At 37.8% G+C, this 12,161-nt stretch overlaps 1 protein-coding gene across 1 annotated transcript in view; it reads left to right on the forward strand.

Moving 5' to 3' along the window:
• The window catches only part of PIK3CB (phosphatidylinositol-4,5-bisphosphate 3-kinase catalytic subunit beta), a 201,611-nt gene that overhangs the window by 174,380 nt on the left and 15,070 nt on the right, over positions 1-12,161 (forward strand). Inside the window, exon 19 of the mRNA XM_044252261.1 lies at positions 1,423-1,501. Coding sequence (XP_044108196.1) covers positions 1,423-1,501 — 79 coding nt within the window. The remainder of the gene's footprint in view (positions 1-1,422; positions 1,502-12,161) is intronic.

Below are 12,161 nucleotides of genomic sequence, written 5' to 3' on the forward strand. Positions count from 1 at the left end.
AATTCCTTAGTATTTTTCATTTGTTGTCAGTTTGCTTTATCTGAAAGGTGATGTGTAAATGTGTAACAGATGCTATCAGTGGTCATAAGATTGAATTTGGCATGTCTTAAATCCCCTTTTTTTTCCTCTTAGAAAATAATGCTTACAGCTTACTTATATACATTGTTCTAATAAATCTTTTTTTCCCCCTACAAAATACAAAGTCTAATTCTTTGGTAAAAAGCTTGTGAAGTACAAGAGTGTATTTTCAGTGGTATATTCATATATTCTGTTTTAGTGGTAACAATTTTGATATTGCTGCCATAGTTTTGTATTTTAATTAAAATATTTTACTGACAAGTATTTTCAGAAGGAATGCCTCTGAGGTGATTACACCAATCAGAAGGCAGTTATGACAACCACCACTTGTTATTGTGTGATTATAGATAAGTCACATAAAATTCACTGAGCTTCAGGTTCTTCACGTCCAAAAGGATTATAGTATTGTATGTTGGGTTTATTAAAAGGAATTAAAGGAACATAAGTAAATGTGTTTATGTCTGTTATAAAATGAACTCGTAGTGTTTTGCTAGACATCTAACCCCACTGTGACCATGTGAATGTCATTGTGTAGAAGTCAGTACTTTCACAGCCCTCTGTTAGCTGAAAATTATCCTTAGATATAATAAATAAAATTGACTATTAGAGTTCTGTAACCCATCATATAATCATATAATCACTTAAGTGATTTTTAAGAACTTTTTTTTTTAAACACAACCAGGAAAGAAAAAAATTAGCAGTGTGAATTGTATGGATGCTGTACACAGCATGACTGTGTTATATAGTATTATAGTATCCATACAATTAGTATAGTAGCTTACAATGAAAATTGTACAATTTTCATGAAAGTGAAATAGTGAGAATTTCCTTAAGTAATCTCTACACCCAACATGGGACTTGAACTCATGATCCTGAAATCAAGAGTCACATGTTCTACTGACTGAGGCAGCCAGTTGCCCCAATTAAAAATATTATTCAACTTAATTTAGTTACTAGTGTTATGGGCACGTGCTAACCAATAAACCTAATATGTATTTTTAGATTTTATTTATTTATTAGAGAGAAAGAGTGCATGAGAGCAGAGTGAGGGGCAGAAGCAGCCGCCGACTCCCTGCTGAGCAGGGAGCCCAGTGTGGGGCTGGATCCCAGAACTCTGGGATCATGACCTGAGCTGAAGACAGCCACTTAACTGAGCACCCAGGTGCCCCAGACCTAACATTTAACAAAATAAATATGGTCAGCATTACAATTTGGGGGAAGTATTAGCACAATATTTGTCAATGGTTTTAGTTAAGTCTGGCTGAATTAGCTAATCTTGAATTAATGTTATGAGACAAAAATTGGAAAGTATTTATAATAAAGCAGGATTTTTACCCCCCTTAGATTTACGACAAGATATGTTGACACTCCAGATGCTGCGTTTGATGGATTTACTTTGGAAAGAAGCTGGTCTGGATCTTCGGTGAGATTTCTAGTGACTTTATTTTTGTCTCATGTTGTATTCCTTCCACAGCTGAATTTTTAAAACTTCCTTTTTATTCCTTTTCTCCTGCTATTATTATTAATTGTTATTCATGTTAATATTTATATAGCATTTTACAGTTTATAGTGTACTGTCAAATACATTGTCTTATTGAAGTCTCATCAGATGTAAAACTGTATATGTACAGAGATTCCAGAAAGAAAGAGGCTTGAACTTCCAGTAAACCCTGGACAGACAGCAAGAGTCACGTTCTATCTAACCTGTGATTTTATTTTATTTTATTTTATTTATTTATTTTTTTAAAGATTTTATTTATTTATTTGACAGAGAGAAATCACAAGTAGACGGAGAGGCAGGCAGAGAGAGAGAGAGAGGGAAGCAGGCTCCCTGCTGAGCAGAGAGCCCAATGCAGGACTCGATCCCAGGACCCTGAGATCATGACCCGAGCCGAAGGCAGTGGCCCAACCCACTGAACCACCCAGGCGCCCTAACCTGTGATTTTAAAGGTGCTCTCATGAAGGATGCACTGGCTGGTGGTCCTGGGAATGACAAAGCCAGAGAAGGGCTTGCCTGTCTTCTTAGCCTGGTAGCATTGATTCCACTACCTTTAGGAAAGGGAAGTGTTTAGGGGTTCTTTTAGGGTTTTCAGCTTGTCACCATTATTAGGGGTAGACAGCAGAACAGCTATATGCAACAGAAAAAAAGAAAACATAATGGATTTTATTTATTTATTTGACAGAGAAATCACAAGTAGGCGGAGAGGCAGGCAGAGGGAAGGGGAAGCAGGCTCCCTGCTGAGCAGAGAGCCCCATGTGAGGCTACATCCCAGGACCCTGAGATCAGGACCTGAGCTGAAGGCAGAGGCTTAACCCACTGAGCCACGCAGGTGTCCAACATAATGGTTTTAAAACTTTAATCATTACCAAATCTTCTGAGGTGAGGAGCAAATGAAGATAATTATAAAAAAAAATGTTATTTTTATAACAATATAAGATTTGAATCTTATAAACCTAAAAAATTAAATGTCAAGCCTTACACTGGGTATAATATAAATAATGAACAGGGTAGAAGTCTGTAATAATCCTAAATATTTTAAAAGCTTATAGAAAGAGATATGGAGAAAAGATGTGAAAAGGCTATTCATACAAGATATAAAATAAATACACTAAAAATTATATGAACACAGTCAATTCCAGCATAGACGTACAAATTACAAGAAGAGTTGGAAACCACTAATTTCCTAGCAAAGATTTTGTTAAATGATAAACTTGTCTAAGACCATTGAAGCAACAGAAACAAACATTTTTATATACCTTTGTAAATTAATATAAACCTTCCTGTATCAAATTTTTTTTTTATATCCTCTATCCAGTGTTTCCAGAATTTACTTTAAAATTAGAAATGTGGGGGCGCCTGGGTGGCTCAGTGGGTTAAGCCTAATTAAGGGTTAAGCCTTAAGCTTTCGGCTCAGGTCATGATTTCAGGGTCCTGGGATTGAGCCCCACATTGGGCTCTCTGCTCAGCAGGGAGCCTGCTTCCCCCTCTCTCTCTGCCTGCCTCTCTACCTACTTGTGATCTCTTTCTCTGTCAAATAAATAAATAAAATCTTAAAAAAAAAATTAGAAATGTGGAGGGGTGCCTAGGTGGTTCGCTTGATTAAGCCTTTGAGTCTTGATTTCAGCTCAGGTCTTAGAATGGTGAGTTCAAGTCCTGCATTGGGCTCCATGCTGGTGCAGAGCCTATTAAAAAATATTAAAAATGTGGACAGAAATTTATGCACAAGGATATTCATCCTTGCTTTATTTACAAAAAAAAAAAGAAAATTAGACCACTGTGGTTAAGTGTCTGACTCTTGGTTTCGGCACAGGCCATGATCTCAGGGACCTGTGATCGAGCCGTACATCAGGCTCCCCATTCTGCAGGGTGTCTGCTTGTCTCCTCCTTCCTCTGCCCCTCCCCCTACCCTTTCTCTCTCTCTCTCTCTCAGATAAAGAAAGCTTAAAAAAAATATCTAACGTACTCCTATGACCAAGTATTTCAGGTATTTTACATTATTGTTCATAGAGAATTGCTTAACAATATGGAGAAAATGCTTATCTTCAAATGTCAAGAAAAAAAAGTGAGGTGCAGAAGTGTTTTCATAGAATTATTTCAGTTGTATTCAGAACTCACTGAGGGGCGCCTGGGTGGCTCAGTGTTAAGGTTAAAGCCTCTGCCTTCAGCTCAGGTCATGATCCCACATTCCTGAGATGGAGCCCTGCATCGCTCTCTGCTCTGCAGGGAGCCCGCTTCCTCCTCTCTCTGCCTGCCTCTTTGCCTAAAAAAAAAAAAAAAAAAAAAGAACTCACTGAAAAGTGACATGCTAAAATATTGACAAACTGGGGCGCCTGGGTGGCTCAGTGGGTTAAGCCTCTGCCTTCCGCTCAGGTCATGATCCCAGGATCTTGGGATCGAGTCCCTCAGCGGGGAGCCTGCCTCCCCTCTCTCTCTGACAAACTCTCTGCCTACTTGTGATCTCCCTCTCTCTCTGTCAAGTAAATAAATAAAATCTTCCAAAACAATTTTGGAATAATAAATTTAAAAAAATAGATTGGCAAACTAAAATGGTAATAGACATTATTTCTGGGTGATGTAAAGATAATTTCACCCTTCATGTACCTATTTCTTTTCTTTTTTTCTTTTTTTTTTTCTCAACATTTTATTTTTTTATTTTTTATTTTAAAGATTTTATTTATTTATTTGACAGAGATCACAAGTAGGCAGAGAGGCAGGCGGAGAAGGAGACTCCCCACCAAGTAGAGATCCCCATGTGGGGCTTGATTCCAGGATCCTGAGATCATGACCGGAGCTGAAGCCAGAGGCTTAACCCATTGAGCCATCAAGCACCCCATTAACATTTTAAAGTAATTCCTACACCCAGTGTGTGGCTTGAACTCAACCCTGAGATCAATAGTGGCATGCTCTACTGACTGAGCTAGTCAGGCACTCTTCATGTACCTGTTTCCATAGTTTTCTTCAGTGGGCTTGTATTCTTTTTTTTTTAAATCAAGGATTAAAAAACAGCATGTTTCGTGATAGTAATATAGGTCCGTACAGTTTTAGACTTTTTCCTATGCTAGTTGATCGTTTTACCTTTTCCTCTTTTACTTAATTCTTTTATTTTTCTAAATTGTGGACTATTTCATACATGGAAGTACAGAAAGTAATTTATTATTTTTATATTTTTACATTGGGACTTAATAAATATATCTTTAGCAATTAAATGAGAGTTATTAACATGTTTCCTACTTTTTTAAAAAAAGGAATTAAACACACAGATAAAGTTAATTCATTCTTATCCCATTCTGCCTTCTCACATTTCAGAATTAACCACTGTTTTAAAGCTGTAATATGTATACTTTTAGGCTTTAACTATATGTTTGTTATCTATTCTATGTTTTAAACTTTAAATAAATGCTGTTATATCACATGCAACTTTTACTTTTTGTCTTCACAACATATTTTGGGATTTATGAAGATTAATATGTGAAGTTCTAATTTCTTACTTTCACTTCTTTACTAATACTTTGAATAAATATAAAAATGTATCCATTCTTCTGTTACTAGCTATTTACATTGATTACATTGGTTCTTCTGTTACTAGCTATTTACATTGATTGTTTTTTCAACAATAACAAAAGCTTGAGTTTGAACACTTCTCAACAGCTCACTCTTCACATATGGAAGAGATGTTTAGTTTATATAGCTGGAAGTGGAATTGCTCCATCATAAGGCATGTGTATTTTTACATTGACCACCATTGTCCAAATGGTTGTACCAGTGTTACACTTTCACCCAGAAATATCTCCTTGCCAAGCAGACTTGTTGATTTTTTGCAAATCTAGCGGATATAACGTGGTATCTCATAGAATTTAAATTTCATTTCTTTTATAAATAGCTTGGTTCTTTGTGTTTTCAGTGTTGAAAAGTACTGTGTTTTTCTCTCTGCTATAAATTACTTAGATTCCTTTAAGGTTTATACTTTTAGTTAAGTTTTAAAAATTGTTTTCTCTGTGCAGTTATCATTAAAGATACTCTTCTAGGGGGTGCCTGGGTGGCTCCATCAGTTAAGCATCTGTCTTTGACTCAGGTCATGATCCCGGAGTCCTGGGATCGAGCCCCACGTAGGACTCCCTGCTCAACAGAGAACCTGTTTCTCCTATGCCACTTAACCTGTTCATGCTTTCTCTCATGTTCTCTCTCTCTCAAATAAATAAATTAAATCTTTTAAAAGAAAGATACTCTTCTATATTTTATTTTGTAGTGTTCTTTTCCCTCTTCCGTCCCTCTGAAGATTTGGTTCTGGTGTTGTTTTTTTCCGAGTCCAGGTCTTTTTGACTATGATTTTTCTTAATGGTTATTGGACTCAACAGATTTTTTTCCCTCTTGAGTTAATTTAGAGGCTAAAAATTGTCCAGCTCATCAGTGTTTTCAGGTTTATTATCATACATCTTTTATAGCAGCATCTTTTAATTTTTTTAAAAGATTTTATTTATTTATTTGACACACAGAGAGAGAAATCACAAGTAGGCAGAGAGGCAGGCAGAGAGAGAGGGGGAAGCAGGCTCTCCGATGAGCAGGGAGCCCAATGTGGAACTCGATCCCAGGACCCTGAGATCATAACCTGAGCTGAAGGCAGAGGCCTAACCCACTGAGACACCCAGGCGCCCTAATTTTAAAACCTCTTCTGTGTTTTATTTTTCTCCTTTTTTGCATGTATAAAATTATTTTATGTGCACTGTTTTTCTTTGTTACTCTAGAGATGTGCTGCTTAGTATTTCAAAAGAAGGAGCTTGTAATTTTGTTGATCTTTTTTCTATTTTATCATTGATTACCTCTTTATGATTTCCCTTTAGTTGAGTTTATTCTGTACTGACTTTTTGACAAGCAAGTTGACTCAAGCATTTGACTCTTGATTTTGGCTCAGGTCATGATCTCATGTTGTGAGATTGAGTCCTGTGTTGGTCACCATGCTGGGGCATGGAGCCTGCTTAAGATTCTCTCTGTCCCTCTCACTGTTCCCTCCCATCCCCACTCATACTCTGTGTCTCAAAATAAAAAAATAAAAATAAAAAAATAAAAATCCTCTGATAGCCTTATGGGGTCTTGCTGCTTTTTAAAAATTTTTTTATTTAAATGCAGTTAGCCAACATATAGTAGTACATCATTAGTTTCAGATGTAGTATTCAAAAATTTATCAGTTGGGTATTGTCTTGCTGCGTTTAAAATTTTTTATCAGTATATTTTGCCATTTTAATTTTAATATGTCTCAGCATGGGTTTGGTTTTATTGATTTTGTTGGGGGTTCTCTGTGACTCCTGGATTTGGATATGTTTCCTTCTTCAAATTAGGGAAGTTTTCAGCTATTATCTCTTCAAATAAATACTCTGCCCCCCTTTCTCTCTCTTCTTCTGGGAATCCTGTAATGTGAATGTTACTACAGTTGATGGAGTCACTGAGTTCCTTAAGTCTATTCTCATTTTGCATAATTCTTTTTTTTTTTTTAAATTTTATTTATTTATTTGTCAGAGAGAGAGGGAGAGAGAGCGAGCACAGGCAGACAGAATGGCAGGCAGAGGCAGAGGGAGAAGCAGGCTCCCTGCTGAGCAAGGAGCCCGATGTGGGACTTGATCCCAGGACACTGGGATCATGACCTGAGCCGAAGGCAGCTGCTTAACCAACTGAGCCACCCAGGCGTCCCTCATTTTGCATAATTCTTTTTTCTGTCTTTTATTCATCTTGATTTCTTTCCATTATTCTTTCTCCTAGATCGTTAATTCCTTCCTCTGCTCTTCCAGCCTGCTGTTACTGCATCAAGCATGTTTCTAATCTTGTTTATTGCACTCTTCATCTCTGTTTGGTTATTTTTTTAATCTCTGTATTAAGGGTCTTCAACTCTTTCTTCCATGTCCAGGGGGTGTCTTTGTCATAAGTACTTTAAATTTTCTGTCAGGCATGTTACTTATTTCTGTTTCACTTAGATCTGTAATCCTGGCCTTGTTGTGTTCTTTCATTTGGCACAGATTCCTCTTTCTTATTTTGTCGAAGTTGCTGTGCCTGCTTCTATGTGTTAGGAAAGCTGGCTACATCGTCTGTTCTTGAGGGTAATGGTTTTAAGAAGAGGTCCTGTAGTGCCCTGAAGTGTAGTGTCCCCTGTTCTGCATGGCCTGGCACTTCCAGGAGTGTCTCCAAAATGTGCTGCATGTGCTGTGCTATTGTGCCCTGGCTCTTTTTCTTTTCTTTTCTTTTCTTTTTTTTTTTTTTTTTTTTTTTAAGATTTTGTTTTATTTATTTGACAGAGAGATCACAAGTAGGCAGAGAGAGAGAGAGGAGGAAGCAGGCTTCCTGCTGAGCAGAGAGCCTGATGTGGGACTCAATCCCAGGACCCTGAGATCATGACCTGAGCCAAAGGCAGAGGCTTAACCCACTGAGCTACCCAGATGCCCCTGGCTTTTTTATCATCAAGGCTAGTCATCTGCAGAAGCTCTCTTTGCGTTTTGTGGGCAGTGTTTGGTTCCTGGCCTGAATGTGATTTTAACTAGAGCTCTGGAATCAATGCCCTGCATAACTCCTGAGTGGGGTGATGTTGTTCTAGAAGGGGCTTGGGGCATTCTTCTGACAGAGGGGTCCTGCTGTGCTGGGCTTAGGGCAAGAAGGACTGGGAAGGGCAGGTCCGCAAAAGCACGGGGAGATGAGACTTGATATAAGCGAGTTAGGTAGTGGGTGTTGGCTTTGTGCTCATTCCGGGAGGAGGCTCTATTTATGCTGAGGTGCAGGGTGCCTGCCAGTTTCTTTGTTTCTGGAGGGGTCTGTCCTTGAAGCCTGCTTCTCTAGGGTGCTTCAAGATGAACAAATAACCTCCCTATTTTGTACCCCATGCACTCTTCAGATAGCTATTTCCAGGCTCTGTATTGCAGGCTGTTTGCCCTGCCTTTTCTCCAGGAATAGTCCCAGTGCTGACCTTTAGAACTTTAGGCTTTATGCCCTGCTGGTTTTAAGATGTCACAAAATTTGGGCTCTCTTGTTTTCCAAGCTAATTGCTACAGGGATTGGTTTTCCTTGTGCACTCCTCTGTGTGGTAGTCTGTCTCCATTCTCCATCATAATGGCTCCCTCCCCACCACAGTGGCCACAGTCCATTTCTCTCCCACGTGATGTCTCTGTACTTCTACCTTCTTCAATGTGGCCTCTTCTCTACCTTTAGTTGTAGAGTTTGCTCTGCCAGTTTTCAGGTCGATTTCTGGGGTATTTAGAATGATTTGATAGTTACCTAGTTGTATTCATGGGACGAGGTGAGCCTAGGGTCCTCCTGCTCTGCTACCATCTTTCCAGTGGCTCCACTCCTGATCTAGTTTAAATTACTATAACTTCCAAGTGCATTGGATTTTTTTGTTGCTGTTGTTTCTGGTTTTTTATTTTATTTCTTTATTGCTAGAATTATGTGGTCAGTATAAATATCATATTTCTTAAGAATTTCTTTATGCTTTAATAAAAATGTCCAGTTTTCAAAACATCCTATTTGTGAGTGAAAAGATTTCATATGCTATAATTATTAGCAGTAAGGTTATAAATCAGTCTATTTTATCAAGTTTGTTAACTGTGTCCAAATCTATACTTTATTCAAATTTTTACTTAATTTTCACTTTGAAGATATGTTAAAACCTCCCATTATAATTGGCATTTGTCAGTTTCTGCTTGCAGTTTTGTTAGTTTTCTCATTGTGGTTTTAATTTGTATTTGCCCAATAACAAAGGATGTTGGCCAGCTTTTAATGTGCTTAATGGTCATTTGTATATCCTCTTTGGAGACATAGCTATTTAAGTCCTTTGCTCATTTTTTTTTTTTTAAGTTCTTTTTTTTCTCCCCAGTAATCTCTACCCCCAACATGGGGCTCAAACTCATGACCCCTAAATCAAGAGTCAGATGTTCTTCCTACTGAATCAGCCAGATACCCCTTCGTATATTTTAGATACTAAACCCTATTAAATAAATTATTTGCAAATGTTTTCTTGCATTCTGTGGGTTGTCTCTATACTTTCTTGATAGTGTCCTTTGATGCACAAAGTTTTTAATTTTGATGAAATTCAATTTATTTCTTCTTTTTTTTTTTTTTTTAAGATTTTATTTATTTATTTGATAGACAGAGATTACAAGTAGGCAGAGAGGCAGGCAGTGAGAGAGAGGAGGAAGCAAGCTCCTGGTGGAGCAGAGAGCCTGACAGGGGCTCCATCCCAGGACTCCGGGATCATGACCGGAGCCAAAAGCAGAGGCTTTCACCTACTGAACCACCTAGGCGCCCCTATTTCTTCTTCTTCTTCTTCTTCTTCTTTTTTTTTTTTTATGTTTTTGGTGTCAGGTTTAAGAAGTCATTGCCTAATACAATATCATGAAAGTTTATATTTATGTTTTCTTCTGAAAGTTTTAGTGTCTCTTGATAGTTTCTATTTGATGATTCTGCATTTTTGTACTTTTCCTTTAGTTCTTTAGACGTGGTTTCTTTTAGTTCTTTGAATATACTTAAAATAGATGTTTTAATTTATTTTTATTTTTTATTTATTGGGGGGGAAGGGGTAGAGGGAGAGGTGCAAGAGAGAGAATCTTAAGCAGGTTCCATGCTTAGTGTGGAGTCCCACGACTTGGTGCTCAGTCTCACAACCCTGCATGACCTGAGCTAAAATCAAGAGTTGGATGCTTAGCTGACTGAGTCACCCAGTTGCCCCTTAAAATGTGATGTCATAGGTCATGGGATCAAGACCCATGTCAGGGTCCATGCTCAGCAGGGAGTCTGCTGGAGATTCTCTCCCTCTGTTGCTCCCTCTACTCTGCATGTATGCCTTCTCTATCTAAAATAAATAAAGTCTTTTAAAAAAATAGGTGTTTGGGGGGCACCAGTGGGTTAAGCCTCTGCACTTGGCTCAGGTCATGGTCTCAGGGTCCTGGAATTGAACCCTGCATTGGGCTCTCTGCTCAGCGGGGATCCTGCTTTCCCCTCTCTCTCTGCCTACTTGTGATCTCTCTCTGTCTGTCAAATAAGTAAATAAAATCTTTAAAAAATAATAAAAAGATAGGAGTTTTAAAATTTGTGTCTGAAATGTTCAGCATTTGGGCTTCCTTGGTGACATTTTTTATATGGTGCTTTTTTCTTATGTATGGGTAATATTTTCTTGTTTCTTTGTATGTCTCATACATTTTTGTTGAAACCAAACACTTTAAATAATTTGGCAGCTCTGAAAATCAGATTCTAATCATTCTTTAGGGTTTTGTATTGTTGCGGTCTGTTTATGTAATGTTTTATCTGAAGTAATTATATGTAAAGTATACATATGCTCATATGTGGTTACTGATTTCTCTTCTTGATTACTTTATTGGTCAACTAGTAATTGACCAAGGCTTCCTTGAATCCCTGAAATCTGTAAGTTTTCTGTTCTTTACTGAGAGACTCTATGTGTTAGGGTAGTTCCTTCAGCAGCCAGCCAGATAATTCAGAATTGTGTCTTAGCCCTAACTTGTGTAATGTCTGAATGTTAGCAAGAGGTGATAACTATGACCATCTAAATTCTTCACTGCACTGTACACTCCCCTAGGTATGCGTAAAACCCTATCCATGCATATGGCTTTGTAGATTTCAATGATTATGTTGGAGTTTTTTACTGTCCTCTATGGACACCTAACTCCCCAGCTTTTTCCTCTAAGCTTTTTGGTTAGCCTGTTATTTGCCCAGCTGTTACTTACTCTGCTTTTACTTACCCCTTAGATAGCTGCAGTTTTAGTTGATAGTGATTTTTTTTTCCCCCAAAACACCACAGTAAACGGCACTTCACAGTAGGTGAGGTCTGATTCAGATCAGAGAAACAGAGAATTGTGAGTCAGCTCTTCCTGGGAACCACTATAGAGTTTGAAGAATGTTAGCTTTAGAAATGGGGCCAAAGGACCTTCAACCCCATTTTGCCCCCTCTAATGGCTAGTAGATTACTGTATGCACTGTGATTATGGACTATTCATTGTCAAGTCTACTGTGGAACTGGGAAGGTGGGAAATTGAACTATGTGATGATATAAAACAGCCGAGATTCAGCTATTTTCTTCAATAAACACTTGCTGATTGCTGCAACTCTTTCTTACATTTCTATATTACTTAAATAGTCAATTCTGACATTTTTCGGCTAGTGTTCTGGTTGCTTTTAATGAAAGACCAGATTTTTAACTTCCTTTTTTTAACTTCCTGTTTTTGCAGACATCACCTAGTTATAGAATTTTAAAATCCAGATTTATAGCTGCTTTCCCTAGAAACCTTGAAGGTGTTATTCCATGGTATTCTGACCTCTGTTACTTTGTAGAAGACTGCTGTCAGTCTAAATAGTGGTTTTTTTGTTTTGTTTTGTGGTTTTTTTTTTTTTCTCCATTGTGGAAAACAAATTTCTCTTTGCCTTTGTTTTTGCAGTTTTTACTGCAATTTGTTGGCATATGGGTTTCTTTTAGTTCCTACAAAATGTATCCATATTTTTCAATATTCCATTACTTCCACCTTCACAGTCTTCTGCAACTTTGGTAGAGGTGTGTTGGACTTTTCTGTCCTGCATCTCTCTTAACCTGTCTTACCTA

This window comes from Neovison vison, chromosome 6 (assembly GCF_020171115.1).
Source record: "Neovison vison isolate M4711 chromosome 6, ASM_NN_V1, whole genome shotgun sequence".
Classification (NCBI taxonomy): Eukaryota; Metazoa; Chordata; class Mammalia; order Carnivora; family Mustelidae; genus Neogale; species Neogale vison.